Below are 26,687 nucleotides of genomic sequence, written 5' to 3' on the forward strand. Positions count from 1 at the left end.
AAAATACACAGATTATTTCTCTCAATAGTTTGGAGATTCAGTGCCTTAAAGGTTTTCTTATAGTCTTATTCAGCCAGGTTTTGTGCAGAGCCGCATGAAAACACTCTAATGCTCAGTCCAAATTGGGTTCATTAAACATGGATCTGTTTCTGTGCGTTTTAAAGATTCATCATCATCTGTTTTTTATAAGATTTGATGCAATGTAATTTTGATGTGGGTCTTACTATGACTAAGTGCAGTTCATTTGTGTTGTCCCCTGTTTTTCCTTTATCTAAGTGATCATTTCTGGCTGTTATTTAATCTGACAGTATGAGTAACATTAAGCACAGCTCTGGGCTAATTACAGATGAGAGTGTCAGTGAAAGCTAATCCACATTTTGATATAATAACACGCCTCGTACACACACAAACACATACACACACAGTGCAGACACACCAACTCACGCGTGATGAATTTAAAGATGTGCCCAAAGTCCCGGCTCATTCATAATTCCCTGACGTGATTTTAACGACTTAAACACAGGCCTCGCTGCCTCCTGACTGCATGGTTTACAGCCACCTTCAAACCGTCCTGCTGATCAAGGACGTTATGATTAGTGTTTGCCTTCTGCAAGCTCAGATTCGCTGATCCCTGTGAAGCTACTAAATATACCGTCTGGCTGTCACGGTGCCACAGTGGTCTTGTTTAGTAACTCTTCTCAGCCTGTGTTTAGGTCAGACCTCAGTGTGATTTAGTTTGTGCTTGTGCTCTGGTGATTCAGTGTGCGTTGACACACAGACCCACCAGATGTAGCAAATATATGGTGTATTTACATATGCCACTCTGAATGTGGTGCTTCAAAATATTTTGGAAAATACTAGTTATAAACTTGGGGGATTCAAATTTAAAGTTTGATCTACAGGCTGTTGATGTAAAACACAACTAAAGCAAAAAAGAAAAAGTGAATCATTTGACGTCAGACTTCTTCACCATAAAAGAATTTCAACTTTTATTGGCATCTTTTTTTAAACAAGGAGGCTCTATATTACCTCGCCTGGTCTAAGTAACAAGTATGCTCTATCTATTGTTCTGTGGTTTGCCAACATAGGCGCCATTGTTATCTGTTCAATTCAATTCAATTCAAAAAATATATATTTGTCACCTGTTTACAGCTTCATCAGATTTTCTTTCATAAAACAAAATAGTTAAGATGTCTGGTTTTCCTGCATGGTTGGATTTCATTCAGAAAGATTTTATTTTCAGTGAATACTCTTCAATGGAAATAGAGTAGAGTAAAAAGCTGACTTGGAGTGGCTTGGAGTTTGGGTGATCTACTACTCATTGTATCAGTGTAACCGTTTATTGTTTGTGTCTGTACTGTGTCTTTGTGCCTGTCTTTCGTTGTCTTCAATGTCAAATTTTCTCCTGTCATGTTATGCCATCATCATAAAATAAAGGCGAAGCTGTGAAAGAACAGCAGCAATTTTCAGTATGTGAAAAGCCGACATGCTCAACAGATGCAGAAGACGTGAGGCAGCCATCTCCATATATCAGTATATCTCCGGCCTAAGTAATGTAGATATAGATTTTTCTGTTGAAAAGAACAATGATGCAAAAAATGTCAGTGTTGTTTCTTCGTTATCTATCCTTCTAACAATTGGGAAGTCAGAGCTTGCAACCTTGGCACCTCATTGACATCTAAAAAGTATCCATTAGTATTTATTAATGATGGCTAAAAGGCACATCCATCCACATATTTCATTTGTATTTGTCCTCTAAAAGGCACAGCAGGAGAGAACAGTGGTGACACTTAAAGATAACAAACAATGTGCAGATCTGCCTCTTGACACTCGGAAATTAAAAAAAAAAATGTGGTCGTAGGTCGCCCAAATGTCCTCTCGATACATAAAAAAGGAGGCTGGTGAGATTTGGTTTGTGTTAAGTGTTACAGAATGAGAAATGTATGCGTCGTCAGAGTATAGTAATTAGTTTGTCCCTGGAGGCATGTGTGACTGAGCTCTAAGGCTTAAACGGAGTAAATGATAAATGGACTTTAGACCCTTTCTAGTCTTCTGACTACTGAAAGCGCTTTCCCATTCTCACACTGATGGCAGAGGTTGCGATGTAAAGGTCCCATCAGAAGTAACTAATCCTATTCATACATTCATACACATTCATACGTGGCCGATAAAGCAGCAGGAGCAATACGGGGTTAAGCAACATGTCCAAGGACACATTGGACATGTTGCTGCAGGAACTGGGGATTGAACCGACTCTTCCTCAGCTCCTCTTTATGTGGGCAACAGGAAAATTATTTTAAGTAGTTGTAGTATTCTGTTGGGAATTTCTCTATATCAGTTGTCTTTTATTTTTATTTTTTAGTTAGAAAAACCACAGACGTAAACACAGGAAGTGGATTCTTATCGTGCTTATTCAAAGGCAGTATCAGTGTCTGAGGCTTTGAAGTGTGGCCAAATCATATCCCATTTGCTTATTGTGCTTCACATATTTCTCAGGCATCTTGTATACATGAACTGCATATTTGTAAGGAGACTTCAGAGGACTCATAAACTGAGCGGATGCATTTGTTATAATAAGAAATAAGGATTTAATCAATTCTGCTATTGGTGTAGTTTTTTCAGTAATTGGTTTTCTATTTCTAAACACTTGAAAATACTGAATTCAAGATGAGATTAAATGTTTGAAATACATTTGGAATGTTTTCATGAATTCAGAATGTAGTTTTGCCACATATTTACACAGGATAAACTAGTAGAGGCGGCTGTGGCTCAGTTGGTAGTCGGTCGTATCTAAACCAGAAGGTAGGGCGTTTGATCCCCAGCTCCTGTATCCACATGTCCAATGTGTCCACTTAACCCCGAGTTGCTCCTGCTGCTTTGTCGGCGTAGTGTGAATGATGAATATGATGAGTTACTTCTGATGGTCACTTAACATAGCAGCCTCTGCCATCAGTGTGTGAATGAGTAGGTGTGTCATGTGGTGTAAAGGAGCTTTTAGTAGTCAGAATACTAGAAATGCATTCTACAAGCTCAAGTCCATTTACCAAATTCATAAATGATTTTATCACTTTGCAGTTGCCACCTAACAGCCCAGTTGGGGTTATTATTTATTTCCTAATTTAGCAGCTCAAATGCTTAGCAATCAATCTATCAATTATATTCATGAAGCACCAATTTATAACAAATGTTCTCTCAAAACACAAATAGAGCAGGCCTAGACTGAACTCTTTGTTATACTAGTTACCCAACATTACTCCACCATGATCACATCACTTAGCAACATTTATCAGCCACAGTAGCAAGGAAAATCTTCCCTTTAACAGACTGAAACCACGAGCAGGACCAGACTGATGTTGAACAGCCAGAGAGAGAAACAAAAAGAGAAACAACAACAACAACAACAACAACAACAGCTAATACAGACTTGCAGCTACTGTACAGTGCCAATAGAGGTAGAAGTGTTTGTACCATTAGCAAGAATAACAAAGTAGTGAATATACAATGATAAATAATTATTATATTTATAAGAGTTAAAGTCAACAGGTCTAATATAAGCATTTACAATTATGATGATGATGATAAAAGGACTGATAATATCAACTATAGAAGTCTTTGGTGAGCAGCTCAGGGATAATAAAACATTACAGCTGTAGCAGTTGGAGTCAAGCAGGTCCACAGAAGCAGGCGGTCCACAGAGACCTTTGAAATGATGTAGCTCAAGAAGTCTGAGGAAAGTAAATGGTTAGTAATGTTGATGGAATTTGAAGATTTAAAGTTAGTGACTTTAAATCATTATAACTAGGGGCTGCACCAAGCCTGAGCCAGCCCTAACAGTAGTTTAAGCTTTAACAGATATGACAGTTTTTAAAGTCTCTACTCCTAAAAGAGAGGGTGTGTCTGCCTCCCTGACCCTGATTAACAGTTATTAGCAGCATATTCAATTCACTCACACTGTACCGCATACTTTCAAATAAAAAAATAAGCAAAATGCTTTAAAACATATATGAAACATTGTGCCACAGTTGCAGACATGCTTCATCAGGGCATGAAGACAGCATGCGTGCTTGTCTTTTTTCACCCTAAAATATTTTTGCTCTTGTCCAGGCAGGACCTTGCTTGACATCAGGAATGTACAAAGACTATTTCTGTTTCATAATGATACTGGACAGAGATATTCAAACTGTCCTCAGCTCCCGCACTCAGACATCTTATCCACAGTAATGTGAGCGTCCTCATTTATTTCAGTGGCTGAGTGAGAGAGCTCGGAGTGTTTTTTATAGAGCTCTGTGAATCTACAGCGACAGTATGCAGAATGGCAGAGTGACAGGTCCACACAATCCACTCATACACCACATACTGGAAACAGACACACAAATAAACACATGCATTAAATGAAAACAAAGGCCACAAAGCATCCATGCAGCCCTTTGATGTTTTCTTGTAAACACTAAATGGTGCCCTGCTTTTCACAGCTAACATTTCCAGCAGTAAAAACGCTCCCAAGTTAAATTTGTTTCTCTTCTTTCTGTCCTTATTTGTTATTGTTGACAGCAGACCACACCTAACATCACTATTTGATTTTCTCCTTAAGGTCACATTTATGTTTTTGTGATTTCCAATCTTCCCTTTGACCAGAATCCCAGAAAATTGGCAGACATTATTTAGGAGTTGATGAAGAAGGCTTTTATTTCTTCAGTGTGGGAGAACATTTCATTTACATTTTATAATCTGGAACAAAATCAGCTTACAGTACCATATTATGCTTCTGGGCCTGCCACCACTTCATATTTGACAACCACCCCCAATTTCCTGCATTACTGTCCTTCCCCCTTTTCCTTCATGTGATTATGATGCTCATCGTTGCGTTTTGTCCCAAAGGGGTGTGGCAGGAGTGACCAGAACACTGAGTCATTGTGTTGTTCCAGGAGCTGTGAGGGCTGCGGACTGGCCTTGGGTCCAGTGTTTTCAAATCATAATGTGAAAGGATAAGACAGGAAGGGTGGATGACCAATGTTTCTTGAGACAAAAACAAGAAAACATGCAGAAGCAGATACATAAAAAATATGAGTTTTTAGAAAATAAAAGAATAATTCAGATCTACTTGTTATGAAGTGCGTTCTTATCCTGCATTCCTGGTCAAAGAGTGCAACATTTTCCCTTTTTTTCAAATATGCAGAGACAAAGACATACAACAGATAACAGAGCCGGACAGGCAGAGAGCCAGAGTTAGTCTGAGGGGACATAACTCATCACACCCTAACACACCCTACTCTGTTATTATCCCCCTACATCCATGTCTGTCTTTCTTCATCAGCACATCTGAAAAACCCTAAGGTTCAGTAGAATAATTCTTAAATTCAAATCTGATGGTCATGTTTTTTTAGTCTCGCCAGCAGAAAGACAATTTCTGTATGTCGCGGTACATGTTTAAATACCTTTGGCCAAAATGATTAAAAACTGAAAGATGTCTAAGTAATAAGCTCTCTTTCTACTTGTCCTTGTTTCTTAACTGACATTAGTTATTAAAAAAATGACACTGAGTACACGACTGGGAAAAAAGCAGCAACATGCATGCTATGTGTCCACATTCACACATCAGTCTTCCTGATGCCACATCTCCCCACAGAGGCTCAGCCATGCATGTATACATTAACCCCGAGGTCTGCTGCCGTGGCCTTTGCTGCGCTATATAAAGCAGGGCCTAAAAGTGGCTAGCAGGCCCTGGGTTCAGGTCAAAGGGAATGTGAAACCATAAACCAGGAGGCTAGCTAGCCTTGAGACCAGTAATTACACACTGTGTTTACTTGGATGTTTGCTGTCAGGCTGCCTGACTATATGTTTAATGACGAGCACCGACTGCTTGTATTTGTGTAGCTATTCTCTCAAAAGGTCATGAGGTTGAGGACAGTGTCTGTGCAATTTACTGTGAGCTGCCAGGGAGATAAAAGGGACTGACTCCAGGTTTCCTGTTGTTTAGCTCTACTGTAGCTTACAATGGATTCAGCTTAAATGTTAAAAGAAAATAGTTTCTGATGACTTGTAGCCAATGGTTATTGCCATAACTGATAATATTTATCTTTAAAGAGATGGATTAGGACTTTGAAAGTGAGGTTATAAGGTATTTATCAATAGTTAGTGTACTGCATTTAGTAGATAATGGTCAGCACAGCCATTGAGAAGCTGGCACAAATACCTACACAGAAGCTAACCAAACAGTTTGTACAGGTCGCTGGTTATATTATTCATTTTAAAGGTCACATATTATCCTCCATTTCAACAAGTTTAAATAAATCTCAGCGCTCCCTTAAACATTTCTTTAAAGTTTCTTGCACCAGCCCTGCTCAGAACAGGCTGATTCTGTGTCTGTAGCTTTAAATGCATATAAACTGTTTCTGACCACGCCCCTCTGAAAGGGGATGTAGCTTGGGCTTTCTTGCCCCCATGCCCTACTGTTTACAATGGAAGGGCAGACTTAGAGGGCAGAACAAACACCTAGCTGTGGGAGTGTCACCCACCTGGGGGAGGGGTTACTGACCTTTGTGATGTCACAAAGGGAAAATCTCCTAACCGCTTGTTTTTGCACACATTATCTGAAAAGTGGAGCAGGCAAAAGAGAGAGGATGGACTTTTTTCATAATTGGGGGGTTTGCAGACAGGCTACAAAACCATTGTAAAGTCCTGCATATTAAAAGGTTGTAGTTTAGGTGTAAGTGTTTTTGAGAATGGAATGATATATATTTTTAACTACTTGACCTTGAAGTCAGGACATCCCTTTGTATAAGCCGTCAGCTGTTTGGTCAGTTTGTTGGCAACACAGAGTGAAATCGCACTTCACTTTTCTTAACCACAGTTTGTGCATGCTTAGATCATATAGCTTACTGTATACTGTTCACAGCTTCCTACATTTCATCATTGTTTTTCTCACCTTTTTTTCTTTTATTCATTTATCTTCTTAATGAACTGAAGAATAATCTAGGTTGTCAGTTTAAGACCTCGTAGAGATTTTTCTAACTCCATTGGCTTGTCTATAATCTTCTACCATTGATGAGGAGTTGAATGTGGGAGTAGATGAAAGGACAGTACAGTTTATATTACAATTTTTATGTTACAAAGTTTAAACTACACCACATAGTATGACTGGAATTTCTGATGTGGAGTTTAGAAATGTAAAATTTGGACTGACGACAAGTTGTCAAAGTTGTGCATGTCTTTGCACGTACAGTTTCAGCCATGACTTCTGTGAAAATGATGTTGTGTGGACCATTAATGAGCTCTTCTTTTCAGAACCTTGATTCTTTGGAGGGCTCGATCCAGAACCTGCTGTCCGTGCTGTATCCGCCCTTCGAGGCCACTGCCCCCATTCTTCTAAGCCAGCTCTTCCTAACCATTGAAAGCCGTTATCAGGGGGACTCCCTACGGTGCCTGCTGGACTTCTTGGTCCCAGCTAAGCACATCTTGGACACCGTGCAGCAGGCTGCATGTGTAAGTCACATATTGATATCTATAGGAGCTAAACCTGTGCCAGTCCAAAGCTACAAACATTCACTGTATTTGATTTCAAGGAACAATATCTTACTGGACTTGATGCTTCATCAACAACAGACTAAAGTGTATATTTATACAGTATGATTTGTTTCAAACCTCATACAGTCATTGCTGTGTACCCTTCAGGCTCCCTACTCTGATGTTCTCTTCCTGTGTGAGGGCTGGCCTCTGTGTTTGGGTGACCAAGTTGTTGTCAACCTAGCTCCCATCGACCCCCAGCAACTTCAGCCTGGTGACTTTTACCTGCAGGTGGCACCGTTTTGTGACCACTCAGCTCGTATTGTGCTCTGCAGCCTCCTGGAAGAGGAGGGACTTATAGCGGAGTTAGTTGAGGAGACCCCAATCCCTGAGACTTCATACCCTTGTATATTCAGCTGTGACTGGTTAGAGGATATCAACCAGGGCCGACATGGAACTCCTCTTAGCCAATGCCTGCTGGCCACCGAGCAGGGCGTGGTGAGGTTACCATGGGGACGGGTGGCTGTGCCTGATTTTGTGGATGTGCCAGTGTGTGCTGGGAGTAGCATGGCCTCGGCTCTTCCGTCACATACTCCTTTAGCTCCTCTGCTTCCTCATCCACCACCTGTTCCTCATCCTGACAGCTCTTCTTCAAATCTTTCTTTTCCTCTTTCTCCTTCAGAAGAGTCTGCACCCAAACATTATCCTATAACCATTAAGAATCCTATCTTAACCTCTCCTTCACATCCCTTCTCTGTTGAGACAAGAATATGTCCAGCCAAGCACGGCATTGCTGTGTCACTCTGCCTAGTGGACTCTAGGACTGCTTCTTCATCAAGGCTGATCAAAGTGCAAGAGGCCGAAACAGAGCCTAAGCCGATTGGTCAGGTGTCCCCTAATTCATGGGACAACTGCTCAACGAAAGTAGATCCAAATAAAGCTACAAAAACAAGCACTGCTGCAGGTCCAAGCTCTCCGGCAAGTGTAGATACAAATGGGTGTAAAAGTGAAGATATAGGCAAAGAAAGAAATAAAACTGCAAACATAAAAGATATAGACAGGAGTGGACCAGTTAGTCAAGTTTCTGCCGAGGGGGAATATATTGATATTCTGCAGGCAACTATGCTTTTTAGCCAAGCTCAGAAGGTAAAAGAAGACAAACAGAAATTAGAAATGCAAATGCAGTCAAATGCACAAATCAAACCACAAATCCAAAGATATCCATACAGATGCGCACAAATGCAAACACAGATGCAGTTGAACAGGCAGACGCAAAGACAGCCAAACACACAGATACCATCTCAAGCACAGTCACTGGCAAATGTGAATTTACATTCAGAATCGCAAAAAGGTCATTGTAGATCAGAGGCAGCTGTATCATTGAGGCCCAACATGTCCACAGAAGAGCGACCTCCATCTGGTCTCCATCATTCCCAATCTAATCATCCACACCCTGACACTCTAGATAATTCTCAGTGTGTCCGCACTGTCCGATTCTCAGAGAAACCCTGCACCCCCTGCATGAGGAGAAGACAGGGCGGAAAGGTGTCCCGAGCTCAGGAGCTGAGGTGTCGGTACAGGGATTCCTACCAGGCTGCTATACAAAACCCTGTTGCCTTTGGACAGGGGAAAGAGAGGGGGAGTATGTTAGCTGTGATGGAGGAGGATGGTGAACTCTCAAAGTGCAATGAAACACAGAGGCGTCCAGGGACTGAAACAGGGGGACCATTGTGTAATGTAAAAGGAATGTGGTTTGATCCTGAAATGCAACAAAAAACTGCTTCATCTGTCAGTGGAACGATATGTAAGGAGTCGGGAGAAAAAAACACTATTCCATACTGGAAACCAGGAGATTCAATCACTGCCCCCTGTATGGATTACAGAGAAACTAATGTTTTACAAACTGTCGGGATGCCTAATCAGACAACTGAGAGGACCATTCTGCCATTAAAGGAACCAAGGGACACATATTCTGCCCAAACTTATGGCAACTTTCACAATGTAAACTTGGCAAACTTAGCAGCAGGAAGAAGTTTAAACACTAATAGAGATCAATTAAGCACAAATAATACTCAGCAGTCTGATGTGATCTCTGCAAAACACCACACTTTGCCAATAGGTCCAAGTCAAATTGCAGAAAGTAACATTAACCCAAAACCTCAGGAAAGGTTACAAAGCAGAAGCAATTCCATGGGAATGAGTCCAAACTTTTCTAATTCCCAATCAGCACCACCGAACAGGGTATCCATGTCAGATGGAAGATGTTCATCGCTCTCCACAGCTGTGGTGGACATCTCAGAGAAGTGTGAGCTTGTCATTGTTGAAGGTCAAAAAGTTCGGAGAAGAGAAGCTGCTGACTCCTGTGTAGAGATCCCTCAGCTGCATGTAGTGAAATGTAAACACAGCACAGCCTTTCGACTGGTGTCACCTAAGATCAGCAGGAGGAACAAGGTCATGGCAGGTACAGAGAACTGACCAGTAATGAGAAGTTGTATTCCATATTTTAGACTTAGACATTGATGTTTACTTCTGAATATCCGTTAGGTTCCCTACAAAAAGTGTATCTTCTTTTGACAGACGGTGCTCAGCATGGCTGCATGACCTCAACCAGTAGAAATAGCCATCAGACGGAGAAACCGTCACAGACAGATGCACCTCTGGCAGCAGAGACTCCAAAGATCTCACAGCCCGCTTCTGCTCGTCCCAGACCAGACCACCTTCCCCTGGGAGCCCCAGACCCCAGAGCCCACCCCCTTTATTTAGGAGTAGCTTCTCTTACAGGTAAGTTAATTGGGGTGCAATAAATAGCATTAAAAAAGACAATGAACGAAGTAATCCACATGTATTGTTTGGTAGTTTTTCAAACAGTACAATGTTCCCCGGAGTGCTTAATGGGTGACATGTAAAAATAACATTACAACAATAAGTTATTCAACGATTTTTTAATTGAATTAATATTTAACATGAGAGGCGCCTGTAGTCTGATTAGTACGGACAGATTTTTATTATTAAGGAAGTAGATAATTGTAAATATTTAGTTGTTTTTATTTACCCTCCATATGTTCATTTGAAAAAAAGGAAGATTTACCCACGAACAGTATCTCTCTGTCTTTTTGTCCCTTTTAACCATTTTTCCTTATCTTAAATGGTGCTGCTTTTCTTTTTTTTCTATCTTTTTTTGAGTACTTGAGAACTTTGAGTTCAAAAACGTTTTTAAAACTGTCTAGTTTCAGATTATTCTTAATTATATTTTCTTTCTCGGGCCCTTTCAGGCGGCAGGGACAGGACAGGCAGGGTAATTATTGAACTCTTTGGAGACCACCAGGGATGGAGATCAGCTGTTACAAGCCAGGAGCTCTACAAGATGCTGCTTTACTTCCACTCTATCACCAGGTTACATCTGCATGCCAGTAAATTAATGAATGAATGAATCAAGAAACAGACAAGCTAAATTCTAAATCACTCTGAAAGGAGGTTTAGCAGTTTTTTTTTGTTGGGATATTTTTTTGTTGTGTACCTATTCGTCTTTTTTCTCTGTTTACAGGACAGAAATCAGAGAAGCTGGAATGATTCTCATTTTTGATGCAAGGAAGACGAATCCTCCACCACAACTGTACAAAGCCTTGATGACACTTCAGGTAAGAAGCCAGACACTTCTCCATATCATCTAAACAAAGCAGGTCTTAACTGATATATGGGTCTCTTTCCTAGCTGGAGAGCTGCGGGGCTGTTAGAAGAAAATTAGTTCTGAGTGAAATATCATCCTAAATAATACATCAGCTCCTGAGCACAAAACTTGTCCAAACATCCTCTGATTTATTGAGTAGGTTTGGCTTGTTTGACAAAACATGTTTTTCCCTTCACTTATTTTTGGTTGAAGTTGTTTTAAATATAAATGTATTATTCGTATGGGCTGAATAATACAGAACCCCAAAAAGGGCGAATACAGTTGTATATTATTGAAGAGTTCAGTTACTGTTTTAAATGAGAAAAACAATCATTTCTTCACTCTTGACTCTATGTTTTGGACTTAAAATGTATTCTTATTTATCTGCATTGATTCGTTTGAAGAACTGATTGAACTGATAATAAGAGGGGCATGAATGTATTCAAGTAGTTTTTATGGAGTGTTTCATCTTTGCAGGAGCAGACTCCCCAAGCCGTTAATACTTTTGTGCTGCTTATTGACAAGGACAGCAGACCTCAGCCAGAGCGGTGTCCTGGGATCCAGGTCTACTTTTTCACTTTTTACATTCTTTTTTATATGACATTGCATATGGATAAACACCTCGGTTTGGTTTACTGTTTATTACTAGGTACATTATTAATCTGATTGGGCAATAAGCTGTGTTGATTTGTCAGATAAAAATGTCTTTATAGCTATGCCAATGTGTGTGTTGGTCAGTAGGTTTGTTTGTTCTCTCATCTCTTTGTTCTTTACAGAGGATACCGTGAACATATGAGTTCAGAGTTTTTATTTAACTATAATTTACATTTTTATGTCGTGCCTTCAGAAGGTTATGAGCGAAGAGAGGTATCTCATCATCGACTGACTGTGCTCTTTAGGAGCCAAATGGGCACCAGCTGCATTAATCATCAGGAGATTTAGCATTTATCATATTGAGAAAATGTCTAATTATTAAGTTAGACAATGCTATTGTTAAACAAACACATGGTCTCTATGGCACTGTGAAGGTTCCAGTTTATTTCAGCATATGCCAGATACATATTTATTAAAAGAGATAATGAGTAAACAAGCCAGCAGAAAAAAGGTGACTTGTATAGTTAGACACTTGTGTTCTCAAAGCAGACTGAAGTGGTGACATCAATGAAAGCCTTGTTCAAGCTGGTGGAGGTGAGTCAGCTGAGCCCCCGCCTGGACGGCACACTGTCTCACAGCCCCTGTGACTGGATGGAGCTGCACAAGGTGAGACAGTCCAACAAGGCAATACATGCCAATGTGTATTTCTATCTAGTTACTGTAGTCAGGTTGTATCCATCTTCATAGTTCAGTGTTAACTTGTGGCCAAATCTCGTCCTCTAGAAACTCTTCCCATTTGTGTCTGATCTGTATGAGGCGTCCAGCCTCCTACTGAGAGCCATCAGTAAGTTAGAGGTGCCACACAGGACGGACAGTGTGCAGGTAGCTTTTTGCTTTTCCTTTGACAGCTTTAACATTATACTTGTTGTGTTATTATCTGGTACTTTGAGCTGCTACTGGTACTTTGGGATATGTAACCCTTTAAGTCTAAAAACGCACATTAACATTTAAAAGTTACACTTTAACTTGCTGATCCTTAAATTTAAGTTTTGTCGAAAAGACTGTACAGCAGTGCATGATGGACCAAAGGACTCTGATGCGGGATGTTCTGGAGGACAGCCGATTGGTCGGCCTGCAAAGGGAGGGTGGGGCAATGTTGGCGAGGCTGAGGAAGGAGAGTGACCTCAAGTACCCCGACTGCGAGGACCTCAGGTTTAAACAAAATCTCCTGCTCTCCCTTGTTCTCCCCTGTCACTGTATAATTTCCTCAACTACCCAGGTGTTACCTCTTCAGTCTTGTTGAAACTAGATGTGGTCCCTGAACAATATCATCTATTGATTAACATGATTATAGATTGCAAATGCTACAACTGTATCAGTGAGGAGGATAGACCATCATGTTTTTTAGTGTTTAAAAATAAACATCTGTTTCGGTGCACAACTAAAAATAAAAAATGACAGTAGTTAAGCCAGTGTTTTTTTGTGAATGCTGTGAATATGCTGCCTTGTCCTCCATTCAAACCCTTCTCCCAGAACACCAGATATTCATGTTATCTTTAATTAATTTTTTAAAGCCTTTGATCTGTCTTTTTCCTACATGCAGTGATGCAGTGGACTCAGTGACTAGCTTATACAACCAAGTGGAGGAGCAGGCTCATGTGCTCGTGCAGAGGTCCAACTTCTCACTGGAGCACCTGGAGTATCTGCTGCAACTCAGAGAGATGGAGGGACACTTCATGCAGGTTACCATCAAACTGCCTGCTGATAATCAGTTGAAAGCAACTTACTTGTATCAATATAATGCTTTTTCATTGCTGTAGCTGACCTAACCAACAGTAATTGGTATAACAGTCACTGAGTTCCCTGCAGGCTCAGTGATCTGATGTTATGATTTTTCATAAGGCTATGTCAAATCCAATGCCATTCAATAAGGGTTTTTAAAACTTTAAATGAAAAATGAATGAAATATATGATTCAGTATGTGTTTATTTGTTGTTTCTCACTTCCATCATGGGTCACAAAGTGATACAGTTCAGTAATGTGAAGAGAAATAACATTCTGGGCTGGATGATTAGCTGCTTCTTTCTGTGGCATGTTACTGATTATATGCTGAGTAATCATTGGGTATATTTGAATAAGAGAACAGAACATTTCATTAAAGAGGACTTAAAAAAGATAATGTTTGTGGTAGTTAGTGTGTACAGCATAACCTTGACTAATTATTATATCATAATAATCACTACTAAAGTAATTTTTTCCTTCATTTCCCACCCTTGTAGATGCAACAGTGGTTAAAAGTAGAGGGAGAGCGACACCTGCTGGAAGCTGCATCAGTGGAAGACTCTGGAGACAGAATGGAGCAGATCCTCAACAGCTTCACTGGTTTCCTTATTGAAGCAAACGTAAGACCTTTCTGTTTTCTGGTCAGCATAGTGTGAACTGTGTCCATAATAACCTGTCTATCCTCTCTCTCCACCCTCCTACAGGACCGAAGGCAGCATGCCATGACTTTAGTGTCAGAGGCAGAGCGACTCCAGCAGATTGGGTGCTCCTACCCAGAGACAGAGTTGTTCTGGTCTCTAGTCTGCAACTTCAAGACAGGCCTGGAAGGCTTTCTCTGTAGGGCTGAGGCATGTGGCAGGGAGCTGCAGATCATGGTCAACGTGTGTGATTTTTGTGAGCAGGTTGGTGTAAGATCAGTATTAAAAATATATTTAGTTAGTGATCTAACTCTGGAGAAAGTTTTATCTATATCCCAATTGCGACTCCATGCCACAAAAACATTCCTAATTGTTTCCCTATCCCTGTGAATCTTTCATTAGAACATGAATGTTTAAACTGCACATCATGCAATCAAATATCTGCAAAAACAATAACATCTATACTCCTTTTAAAACTGCCATCTTACAGCTTTTTAGGTAACATTTAAGTCAGGTCACATCAATATGAAAAAAGAAAATAAGATCATGCACTTTTGTTCCTGTGTACAAAACACAATATCTCCAAACAGGCTACAGCTCTGGCGAGTGAATGCATGGAGTACCTGGACCAGAGTCACTCCAGAAATCACACCATGAAAGACCTTGACGGAACTTCATCGCCTGTCAATCAAGCGAACACTCAGTCAATACAACACCAAAATCAAGAGTCCGGACCAAGCTCAGCACACTTTTCCCCGTCTTATACGCATGCAGCACATGGCTCAGGCCCAACATCAGAAAATGACGGCTCCATCCTCCAGATTTTCCAAGACAAGTTCCTACAGTTCAGCCCAGAGAGATTTCAGGAGGTGAAGGCCCAGGCCAGCTCCCTGCAGGGCTCCAGGGGGATGGGAGTATGGAATATAGCCTGGCTCAGATGTCAGGAGGCCAGGCAGCAGCTTCAGGAGAGGCTGCAGGAGGTGGACGAAGTTTTCCATCAACAACCAGATTCCAGCAGCTGGAATGAACATCATTATATTGATGTGGTGAGCACTAATGTCCAGACACTTCCCCCTGGTGGCAGGAATCTGGTGGTACAATCAACACCAGGGCCTGGACACTCGCAGTGGGAGGGCATCATAACAGGAGCAGTGGATTTAGGGAAGAGAAGGCCCATTTTGGGCAGCAGCAGCACTAATTCAACACCTTTAGCCTGCTGTAACATCAATGTCAAACCTGAGGATAGCAGTGATGCTGGAACCAGCCAGGGTTCAAAGACCACTCCACAGTCACCTCAGAGGTACATTTTGACCATTCACTTCTCATGACTGAAAGTTGGAGTAGTTGGTTTGATCTAATTTCTTAACAGAGTTGAAATATTGAAAGTAAAATGTGTTTGAGAGGAAAATGTGCTGAAATCTGCAAGAATATTTGTTGATGAGGATGTTTTTGAATAATTCAAGTTTATATGGTGCTTGTAGCCAGGCCCAGTATAACAAACAAGAACTGCCAGTCAGAGAAATTTAAGTAATGTTAATGTGTTAAGTTATAACACCCAAATTTGAAAATGACTTTAAGAAATGTTTTGCAACAAATTTGCACAAAATAAATCAATTTAAAGTACAAAGTTAAAAAAAGGTTACTGACTATTACCTGACAGTATCACATATCCATTCTGCTCTGTGATGTTTTAACTGTGTGCAATATTGACTCACAAGAGTACATGTTTGTGTGCACCATGCCATCAAATGCTCATTGTCTTGTCTTTTCACCCATTTTATACAAAAAAAATCAACATTACAATCTTTATATCAAAATGGAAAATACAAGGTTTGTGTGTTTCAGACCAAAACAGCATTAGTTTGTTTCCTTACCACTGACTAACCCACCAGTCAGTTAGTTGTGTTACAAAGGCATATATACCAATATATTCCTACACATATTGGTGCTTTTGTATCATTTAGTAACAGGACAGCAAGGAGAACAGAAAGAGAGACGAGGAGGAGACAGGCAAGCAGAGCCAGGAGTGAGAGAGATGCTGCTGCCCTGTCCCAGTCCCACACCGTCGGATGCCAGTGGTTTCCATGGGGACGGGGTCTTGGAGTGAGATCTGTGAGCCAGGACTCTTGCGCCACAAGGGTAGCAAAGGCAGAGTCTTCCACTCCTCCAGAGCAGCGGGTTCGATCCCCGTCATCCTGCTCCCACCACGGTCAGCCATCTTGTCGGATCCTTCAGGAAGCTCAGAAGTTCCAAATCTCACGGCATGGGAGCTTCTGCTCTGAAGATTCCTGCATGAGCGACCGGGCCACTGCAGGGGGTGATGGGACTTTGTGCTGCAAACACTCCAGCCTGCCTATTGGGAGATATGAGGGGGTGTTTTGTTTGGCAAATCCTCAGGAGAGTGCCAGCAATGCCCTGTAAGTTCAATACAAGTTGATGTAATTTGCTTGTACAACAGATTAAACAGCATCTGATTTGTCAGACAGATTAATTCTGTGATGTGAGCCTTAAATAAATTCCATTGGCATCTTAAATGAGATTTCAACTCAACTCAACTTTTTCTTCATGAAGTGTTCTTCTTCTGTCTTTTAGCTTACAATGAAGTACTGCAGGTATTGTTTCTTCTGATTTCCTTGTGTCCTATTTTCACCTGTCAACATGGATTGATCACTGAACCTGTTAGATAGACACAGACCTTTTATTAACAGTGACTGCTAACAATACGATCAACATATGTCATGACAAAGTTAAAGGGATTTGTTTAATGGCTGCTTCTAACCGTTTAGGTCCTTTTGAGGTAATAACCTGAACGAAAATAAAATGAATGAAAACTGATGAATATTTATATATTTTTTGACAATGACTGCATGTCTTAAATTTGCTGAGAGAGAGAATCAGTGTCTTGATAGAAAAAAAGGAACCACTGGTATTTTAAGACTATCTTATCACTCCCTAAAAATTAGGTATTTCCTGAGCTTCAGTGTTCCATTTTTTGGAAACCACTGATGCAGGGGCTGATCAGAGGGAGATTAGCATTTTAGACCACTTTGCAAAATAAAGTCTAAACATATTTAAGTGACTTTTCTGTTTGGATTACCAGGAGGCTGCAGCGTGTCCTGGAGGAGCTGGTGTTTACAGAGAGGGAGTATGTCCGCTCGCTTGGTTACATCCTGACCCACTACCTCCCCCTGCTGGACAGACCAGACATTCCCCAGGAACTCAGAGGGAAGCGAGGTATCATCTTTGGCAACCTTGAGAAGCTTTACGACTTCCACAGCCACTACTTCCTGCCGGAGCTGGAGGCCTGTCAGATGGAGCCTGCCATGGCGGCCCGCTGCTTCCTCAGACATGTGAGTGGTAATGTGTGGTAAATCACACTTGTGTATAGTGAGTAAAGAACTCATTGATTTGTTTATGAAGCGAAATATCTCTTGCTTGATTTTATCTGATTATTACATCATAATATAAATCATTTTAAAGATATTTAGTAAACTGGTGTTAAAATATAATACTATGTTATAATACAATGCACATAATTAAAACTGATACCCATACCTTTTAACTTCCCACAGAGTGACAGTTTTGGCCTGTACGCTCTATACAGCAAGAACAAACCTCAGTCAGATGCCCTGATCTTGCATCGTCGCCATGACATCTTCAAGGTCAGTTAAGTGGCTCTGTTGGTAGAGTCGCTTGTCTCTCAACTGGAAGGTTGGGTGTTTGATCCCCAGCTCTTGCAGCCCCATGTTCAATGTGTCCTTGGGCAAGACACTTGACCTTAAATTCACTTCAGAGCAGCCTCGCCCATCAGTGTGTGAATGGGTGTGAGTGAATAGGTGTGTCCTGTGGTGTAAAAACGCTTTGACGACTGAAGACGAGAAATGCGCTATACAAGCTCAAGTCCATTTACCATTTATTTGTTTCAAAGCAGATTAATTAAGTCCCTTTAATTTTGTGCTGAAAGTTTTTCTTCATTTTAGGATATTGCATCTGTACATCTCCCTGAATACAGACAGTAAAAAAACGCTGGTCTTAAAATTTAGTGGATAATAATGAAACATACTTATATGTAGACATAATGGGGAGGGCATATGATGTTTTCTCTACCTGTCCTCCATTACTTAAGATCCTGCACCTGACTATTCCATCATGTACTCCTTAAAATATTAATTTAAGTTGGTCAAATGTGACATAACTGAGAGGTTGCAGTGTCAGAATCAGAATCAGAATCAGAATCGGGTTTTAATGCCAGGTACATTTACACATACAAGAAATTTGACTCGGTGTATTGGTGCTAAACAATTAACAAGGAAATAAAGCAGAACTAGCAACAACTTAAATAATACAGTATAAGAAGATATTACAAAATATAAAAAATAAAAAACACAAAATGTACAAAAGGTGCAATGTAGGAGCTGTGCAGTGAACTATGAGAAGAAAGAAAAAAAGTATCTCCCCCCAGCCCTAAAATTACTCAGCTCTACAGTTCCCCTTTGTTTCCCCTCACAGAAGAAGCAGCAGGAGCTTGGAGATATGATGGACCTGTCGTCCTACCTGCTGAGGCCCATCCAGAGAATCAGCAAATACAGCCTCCTGCTGCAGGACATGCTGGCCCTGGCTGGCTCATACAGGCCAAAAGACATGATCAAGGACACACTGCACGCAACAAGTGTATGTGCACAAAGTGTGTGTGGCCCTGGTGCATTTGTGCCCGATCTGACGAGCAGTGAGAGGGAGCGGGAGAAGGCTGAGATCCAATCAGCTGCAGACCTGGTTCGGTTTCAGATGCGTCACGGCAATGATTTGCTCACCATGGATGCCATCCAAGAGTGTGATGTAAGATGTTAACATGATAGATAAGAAACTTGACACAAAGCTATTTTATCAGTTTAACTGTCAGTCTGCTGCATTGTTCTGTGCTCTATCAGGTAAATCTACAAGAGCAGGGTCAGCTGGTTCGCCAGGACGAGTTCACGGTTCTCTTCAGGAAAAAGAAATGTACCCGTCGTGTCTTTCTCTTTGAAGACCTCATCCTCTTCAGCAAGACCAAGAAGACAGATATTGGCAACGATGTGTATGTCTACAAGCAATCATTCAAGGTTTGCATACAGCTTTGCTTATCAAGAAGCATAATACACTATCATAATCATATCTGTCATGGTTGACACTAACTTACTTCACAGGCCAAAAGTCATTATTTCCATCTTGGTCATTTTGTCTTTTTCTGCTTTTACTCCCAGACAAGCGACATCGGGATGACCCACAACTCAAGTTTGAGTGGTTTGTGTTTTGAGATATGGTTCCGCAGGAGGAAAAGGGACGACACTTACACCCTGAAGGCCTCCAGCGTGGAGGTAAAGAAAGCATGGACCACGGACCTGGAGAGGATTCTGTGGGATCAGGCCACTCACAATCGAGGTTGTAACATCAACAACACAACAGCATATTCTTTTTTCTTTGATTCTAGTGCTCAAAAATTTATGAATGTATTAAGTGCTATATAAATTTATGAAATTTATAAAAAATGTCTATCTGGACTATACACTGTTTTCCAGAGATGCGTTTGCAGGAGAGGGTGTTTATGGGAATGGGCCGCAAACCATTCATGGACATTCAGCCCAGTGATGCTGCTATCTGTGACCGAGCCGTCAGCTGTGTCCTCCCCGGGAGAAGTAAGGATCTGCATTCAGTTTGGAAAATACAAAATATTTCACACTTTAAGCCAAGTTTTAGCACTTTAAAAAAAAGTCATTTTAAGAATTACCTGAAACTCATTAAACACTTACTTGGAAAGTATTGTGAAAGCTCATTTTTATCACGAAAGTACACTCGCACAATTTAATCCCTAATCTATAGATTTCAAATCGACTGTTGAACTAAAACACATACAGTATTGTGGATTAGTTTAATTTTTAGATGGAATTAAAAGTAGAGATGGTTTTAGCCACACATAGCAGCTGACAGTTGGCCCACCACTTCAGATCCATGTTTTTTTTAAACAAAAATGGATTTTCGCAAACATCTCATCTGACTTTAGTGCCCCCTTACTTTTCCCCTATCATCAACATGGGTTTAATGTTTGGGCTTTTTGTGTAATATTCCCCATTAGATGACGGATGGCTTGTAATTACACTTTTAAACAAATAAACCCCTCTCAGGATGAATAGTAATAACTTTGTAACATTGATGTTTTTCTGACTGACTTTAAAATGTAACTGTTTCCATTTTTTTTTAGATTAAAGTGTTGAATATGGTAGACTTTATAATTCATAAACAATAGCATGTTAATGTTTTGAGCTTGTTTGAACGCTTATGTTAGCATCTAGCTAGCTGAATGCCCTACTGTTGTAGGTAAAGATTCACCCCCCACCCATCGTAGTGCGCGTTCTGCCCGCTCACCTCATAGACTGTAAACATTACATTCGCTTGCCTGGGAGCTGGAGTCTGACGTCACTTTCCTGCGCCGTCCACTTTGTCATTTCGTTTTCGAGTTGGTTTGAATTATGATCACTTTTTAGCACGGCAAGTTTGAAAACGAAAAGCCAAAGACATTTTGGTTTTCATTTGAATGATGTCATACAATATGCATACATAGAGAGTAAAAGTATAATGCAAACTGGATGACTGAATATTCATTTTAAATATAGGTAAAATAATGCACCTTTATTCTGAAAATTAAAATGTGTTTCTGTTACTGTATTTTCATTTTAAAATTAGCTTTTTCATTTGAATTATGGTACAGATTTAGCGGGGCATTTAAAAAAATGATAAAACAAATGTCATTTTCTTCCTCATTTTAATTCAGTCAAAGAATGTGCATTTTTGAAGTTGAAAACTAAAATTCAAATTAGATAAATTAATCATCATTTTGTTTTTGAGTCAAATAATACACCCATATTCTGAAAATTAAAAAGCATTTCTGTTAATGCATTTGAATTTTCAAATTAGCATTATCATTTGAATTTTGATCACTAATCGCTTCCATATGGATGCAGTAGAGGCTTGTTATCCATTTCACGCATCATTTTTTACTAGCTTATTAAATTATTTCCATATTTTATTTTTGTTGTGATGCTAGCTGACATACATTCTATAACAAATCAAAATCCTGTAATCATTAACATTCATGCTTGTGCCCTCACTGCTCACTGACCAAGCCCGTTATTTCTGATGTAATCTATCTGTGTGTCGTCAGTCCCTGTGGCCTGTTGTTCACACAGGGGCATAGAATATCCACGGCCACACTCCATTGGCTCGGGTAGCACCGCCTCAACCACCATCAGCCAATCATCTTCCTCCTCTGGACGGGGCTCACTGCCCCCTGCAGGTTACCCTGGGAACCAGTCACAAGGAGTGGAGTCAAGTCCTGCTGGCTGTTCCTCCCTTGAGGCTGACAATGAAGTGAACAATCATCATCTCCATCAGCATCATCTTTATTGTAACTGTGAACAATGGAAAACTCCTCATCCTCTGGGTGAGAGTTTTTTTTAAATATAATATGTATTTTTATCAGAAGACTAAAGGGTCTATTTGTGTGTGACTTTTTTTCTTTTCTTTCTTCTTCTGAGCATGTTCATTTATCTGATATATGTAAAGGAATTCAGATCAAATCCAATGAGCATGGTCATTTGATTATACAACCACTTTACATGTTTAATAGATATTGCTGTTAGATATCTACTGTGGTTTATAGAAATACACACATTATAAATCAATATAAATTATATCTGAGGTATGTAAAACATTCTCAGGGGTCTGTTTGAACTCTGTTGTCATTCTGAAACTTTAACTTATAAGTGAAATACCATTCCATTTCATTGTTCTGATTGTGCTACAGTGGACAGCACTGGATCATCTGGAGAATGCATTGACCTCCTCAGCAGCTCAGAACGCAGCCGCCTGTCTGCCATCAGTGGAGAAGTAGTGGACGACTCCTCTTCCTTTCTCTCCCAGAGGTCTAAGCAGCACCCTCCACTTTGTCGGACCTCCAGTATGAGTAAAAACGGCTCACCAGCTGTAACAGGAAGAAAAACAGGTGTTGCCCCTATACCTCCACATCTGGCTAATGTTCAGATACAGGTGGGGTATAAAACTGTGTCCTGATGATGTATGTAGCTTATGTAGTGTATTCGACCTTGTAGACACAAGATCAAGATTCAAAATGTTCTCAATCGCATCGTTTTTATATTCTTAGCATTTGTAAAGGTTCGAAAAATGTCTTCATGTGTTTAATCATCAGAATGAAAACATAAACTCTACCAGTATTCTAAAGCATACACAATCAATTTGAATAACTAAAAGCTTTTTGATTTGACATCATTTTGTATAATATACCATTTGATATCTTTGTTGCAGGGTGATGATATCATAATTGGAAAATCTACAGAAGTTTAACACTTTGTTTCCTGATGAAGGTAATACTACATTTGATTTCTAGTTCACATATCAATGCTTCTTTTTTGTATAGGAGTTGACCGCTCTGATGACGAAAGTGAAGATGATGAAAGTATTTTCTTAGATTTGATCCAAAGAAGATTTTAAAAAAGAAATGTCTTCAGCAGATTCATGAAGCTGAACTGTGGTATTGTTCACACCTGTGTTTTTGAATTGATGAATGAACTGTCCCTGTAAGTTGGAAGCTCATGCATGGTTTTCTCAATCACAACAGAAAATCGCCAAATGTACAGTATGCCCATGTAAGTGCAAGACATTGCAGGGCCTCTGCAAATGCAGAAGTCACACAGTATAGAGAAGTAGAGAGACGTAGGGAATTAGTCAATTGAAATATAAAAAAAACGCCTACAGGACTCCAAATCCCCCCAAAAATCTGAAGTGGAGGTAAAGTTGCTTGAAGTAGAGGGAAAAAGCCAGACAAAGAGAGACTCTGACCAGATCTTCTTATCACTTGATATTAATATGATGTGATGGTACATTTATTCTAATAGCTGCAAATACCATCTTTAAAGTTACTTTATTGTAGGTGTTCTCTTTTCAATATTTATACAACATTTCACCTCAGAATAAGAAGCAGATTCATTTTTAATAAGTGTGTTTACACATACTTGCATATTTGACTTGTTGTTTGGTGCAAAACAATTCGCAAAGTACTAAAACAAAAATAGTAAGAAGCTTTAAAACAGCAGTGCTCCTGCTGACAGAGAACTTATATAGAATAAGATCAAAATATAAAAAGTGATTAAAACATATATAATAGAATATAAAAATATAAAAACAGTGCTTAGACTTCATCCTACATCATATATCTTTAAACAATATGTCAGTTACAAATTAAAATGTGCAAAATTAAGAAAAACACAGTTGTCAATAATGCTGCCCTGGCACATCAACACTTAAGAGCAAACAAGAGTGTTTGTTGATTTAATTCTTAGAGAATCTCAGAGGATAAAACTTTGTGACTGAATGATCTTTTTGAAAAGTGCATAGGGGGGTGTTAACAACAAATGTCTTTAAGAATGGTTGCTGAATGAGGCTCAGGTCCTCAAAAGATGTAGTGAAAAATAAATGCATTTTAGATTTTGCTTTTGGTATAAGATGTCAGTTTTTTCTGCTATATACACATTTTTCAGATCATGGCCTTTTGTTTTTTATATTCATATGTGGTTTTATATTGTTTTATTTGTATCATTAGTATAGTTGTAGTAGTCACAGCAGTCCATATAGTAGGAGTCAGTTGTATTATTATTATTATTATTATTAACATCCTAGGTCTTTAACCCTTAAATGGTTTCTGTATCCTAGGGGATCCAGACATTTGACTGGCTGTGGGGTGGAGGGGCATTAAGTGGGTACACTTAAAATCATCAGAAACACTGAAGGGAGGGTTGGGTCAAGTACTCAGGTCATGTGACTTATTGAGTCAAATAGATACAAAACACTGGCTTAAAATCCAAAATGGTGCAGTGACAAAGACACCAACCTGTTGCTGTATTTTTACGTTTATTATTTGGTGGGATTTTATTTCTGAAAATAATTTTTTAAGGAACATTTTATTAGTTCTTGTCGAAAAATTATGATTTGGATTTTCACAACTTTGATAATCAGGTATTTAATGTTTGTATTCTTGGGATACATCACAGAGATAGAGGTATAAAACAAGTAGAGTCACTCATAAATATTACTCTATACATCATAAGCAATATACAGCTGTGAAATATTGATTACTCTTATATGCAAATCATGATTGAAAGATATCAATACATTCTTTATAAAATGTTTTAAAAGCTGGTTCATGAATTTTTAAAAGAAGGCGGGGAAATGTTTAAACTATAACCTAAATGAGCAGTGTATCCAGGGAGATATCAACTCTAAATTGGAGAAAAAGCTCTTATTTTGAAAAACAACAACTGTGTTATTGTAATCCAGATAAAATAGAAAACAGTAATTAATACTTAAATTAATTAATTTTCCCAAAAACCTATTAATTTCTGGCCATTGAAAACAATAACAAATTGTTGCTTTAATATTTTGCAGATCATATGTCCACTGGAACTTCCCAGCCTTGTTGGAGATCTTCAGACCAATCAGACTGAGTAAAAAAACCCTTGTCTTGTAACAAAGAAGAGAAGAGACTGCTACGTGGGTGAAATGGTTAACAGCTAACAGAGTGAGATATGTACACCCATCTGAGAAAGCACTTTTTCATTGCACTTTTTGCAATGATGTGCAATATCTGATGGGTTCACTTAAATTAAGCCAATCAACCAAACTAACTGGGTGTTTTTCCAGGTTTAACTGTCTCTCAGGTCAGATTTAGCCCACATGTTCTGAGTCTATGAGCTGTGCTGCAATGAGAAACCAATAGTTTTGGTCAAAGGATACATTTAAATACATTTATTTTGATGTGTCAGCTTTTCAGCCTAAGGTATTTTTGAAGAATAATTGATTATGTTTACTACTGTCATAGAAGTCAGTAACTAAAGTGGAACAATCATACCTGACCAGCATCTGTATTCAAGAGCAGAGAAACCACCTCAGTCCAGTGATACAGAATGCTTCTCTCTTTGTTTTACACTCATTATTATTCATTAGCTGTAAAAGTGTTGCTGAAGAAGCAGTTTTTAGATATTTTTTTTCAAACAGGACAACTTTGTTTTGGTTACAAGATGACATGGGAAACATAATGCAGTGCCAATACACAGTTCTAATAACTTATGAAAAGGGAGAGACCACTGGCTTGTACTACTTGTATTGGTTGTACAGGCAAACACCACTAACTGTTATTTAGGGTCAACTAATGGTTCTCCACTTCTTAGTGTTCCAGCTTCTGCTCCTTTATGACAAGCAAAGGAAGGTATTTCTTTTCATTTATTTGATCGATGAGTTATGCCATTCTTGTCATTCTTCTGTGAATTTATTGCTGTGCAAACAGCGTTCATGATCTTGAATAATCTTGAGGCCAAAGGGTCAATGTGTGTTAAATGTACTTAAAATCCACTCATTTTTATGACACTACTTATACATTTGTTGTTTTGTGTGCTATCATCTTTTCTATTGGTTACTTCCTTATCTTGTTAATGTCTTTATTTATTCTGTTATTTTTTTATACAAAATACGGGGTCAATGCCATTTTTGTAGTCTTGATTTTTTCTTGATTTTTTTCTTTCTTGCTTGCTTTCTTTCTGAATATTTATTTTTCTTACGGAGATGTTTCACTTCAGTGTCCTTCCTCTGAACTCTGTGCTACCGTTGGAGAATGACGAGACAGATTGCAGTAACATACATGGCATCAGCCTGTGACAATGTTTTACTTCTTTATTCCTCAGAATGACAGCCATTGACAATGTTTACAACAGCACACTCTGTTTATCTGTCCTTTAAGTTTATTTAGAAATGTAACAGTGAGTACATACTCTGATCAAATGTCATCATATGTGGACTCTGTTCAACTTGTCAGTTCCTTGCATCTGTTCAACAAATAAGAAAAAAAAAAGTTCATGACCTGTTGGCGATAACTGACATCCTAAAACTGAAGTGTCATCAGTCTGAGCTGAAAGTGAGAAATGTGTTGAGTAACTTTTAGAATACTAGCAAAACAAGAAAAATGAATAAAACTGTATAGATTGTTTGGATTTTATAAATGTAATATATCTACTCTATATGTCTGACTCATTTCAATAAAACATTTTGTTACGATTTCATTATAAAGTCATACACCAAATGTTAAAGACAAATAATAAATACGTAATTTATGAACACATTTTTGTTGTCTTTTTTTGTCTTCATTAATCTATTAAATGTAGAGCTCTTTCATTTGTTGTCATATGTGATGTGACAAACTGAACAGAAAGACGTTTAAACTGTTTTTAGGCATTAGTTTTGCTGCAAAAGACCAACTTAAGTAAAAGTTTGATAGTTTGATTCGAGAAGGCCTATTTTTAAGTTAAAATAACCTTTATTGAAAAGTTCATGGTCAAATTAAAGCAGAAAGAGGAAGAAATTGTGCTGACTAAAAACTGAATAATATGTGACGAATAGACGGATGG

General features: G+C 39.2%; 1 protein-coding gene across 2 annotated transcripts in view; it reads left to right on the forward strand.

Moving 5' to 3' along the window:
- The window catches only part of LOC109987133 (pleckstrin homology domain-containing family G member 4B), a 31,154-nt gene extending 4,753 nt beyond the window's left edge, over nucleotides 1-26,401 (forward strand). Inside the window, exons 2-25 of one of the 2 annotated variants that reach the window (XM_065960940.1) lie at nucleotides 7,285-7,482; nucleotides 7,672-9,964; nucleotides 10,081-10,284; nucleotides 10,776-10,896; nucleotides 11,048-11,141; nucleotides 11,648-11,734; nucleotides 12,314-12,430; nucleotides 12,548-12,646; nucleotides 12,825-12,976; nucleotides 13,368-13,506; nucleotides 14,044-14,166; nucleotides 14,251-14,448; nucleotides 14,775-15,484; nucleotides 16,149-16,601; nucleotides 17,285-17,534; nucleotides 17,757-17,846; nucleotides 18,694-19,020; nucleotides 19,113-19,283; nucleotides 19,425-19,602; nucleotides 19,740-19,856; nucleotides 21,380-21,658; nucleotides 22,022-22,263; nucleotides 22,540-22,598; nucleotides 24,676-26,401. In XM_065960940.1, the coding sequence (XP_065817012.1) occupies nucleotides 7,285-7,482; nucleotides 7,672-9,964; nucleotides 10,081-10,284; nucleotides 10,776-10,896; nucleotides 11,048-11,141; nucleotides 11,648-11,734; nucleotides 12,314-12,430; nucleotides 12,548-12,646; nucleotides 12,825-12,976; nucleotides 13,368-13,506; nucleotides 14,044-14,166; nucleotides 14,251-14,448; nucleotides 14,775-15,484; nucleotides 16,149-16,601; nucleotides 17,285-17,534; nucleotides 17,757-17,846; nucleotides 18,694-19,020; nucleotides 19,113-19,283; nucleotides 19,425-19,602; nucleotides 19,740-19,856; nucleotides 21,380-21,658; nucleotides 22,022-22,263; nucleotides 22,540-22,578 (6,681 nt within the window). In that variant the 3' untranslated portion in view covers nucleotides 22,579-22,598; nucleotides 24,676-26,401. Of the gene's footprint in view, nucleotides 1-7,284; nucleotides 7,483-7,671; nucleotides 9,965-10,080; nucleotides 10,285-10,775; nucleotides 10,897-11,047; nucleotides 11,142-11,647; nucleotides 11,735-12,313; nucleotides 12,431-12,547; nucleotides 12,647-12,824; nucleotides 12,977-13,367; nucleotides 13,507-14,043; nucleotides 14,167-14,250; nucleotides 14,449-14,774; nucleotides 15,485-16,148; nucleotides 16,602-17,284; nucleotides 17,535-17,756; nucleotides 17,847-18,693; nucleotides 19,021-19,112; nucleotides 19,284-19,424; nucleotides 19,603-19,739; nucleotides 19,857-21,379; nucleotides 21,659-22,021; nucleotides 22,264-22,539; nucleotides 22,599-24,675 lie in introns of those variants that run through there. The other variant, XM_065960941.1, reaches the window with a different exon arrangement.
- Nucleotides 26,402-26,687: the final 286 nt, after the last annotated feature.

This window comes from Labrus bergylta, chromosome 12 (genome assembly GCF_963930695.1).
Source record: "Labrus bergylta chromosome 12, fLabBer1.1, whole genome shotgun sequence".
NCBI lineage: Eukaryota > Metazoa > Chordata > Actinopteri > Labriformes > Labridae > Labrus > Labrus bergylta.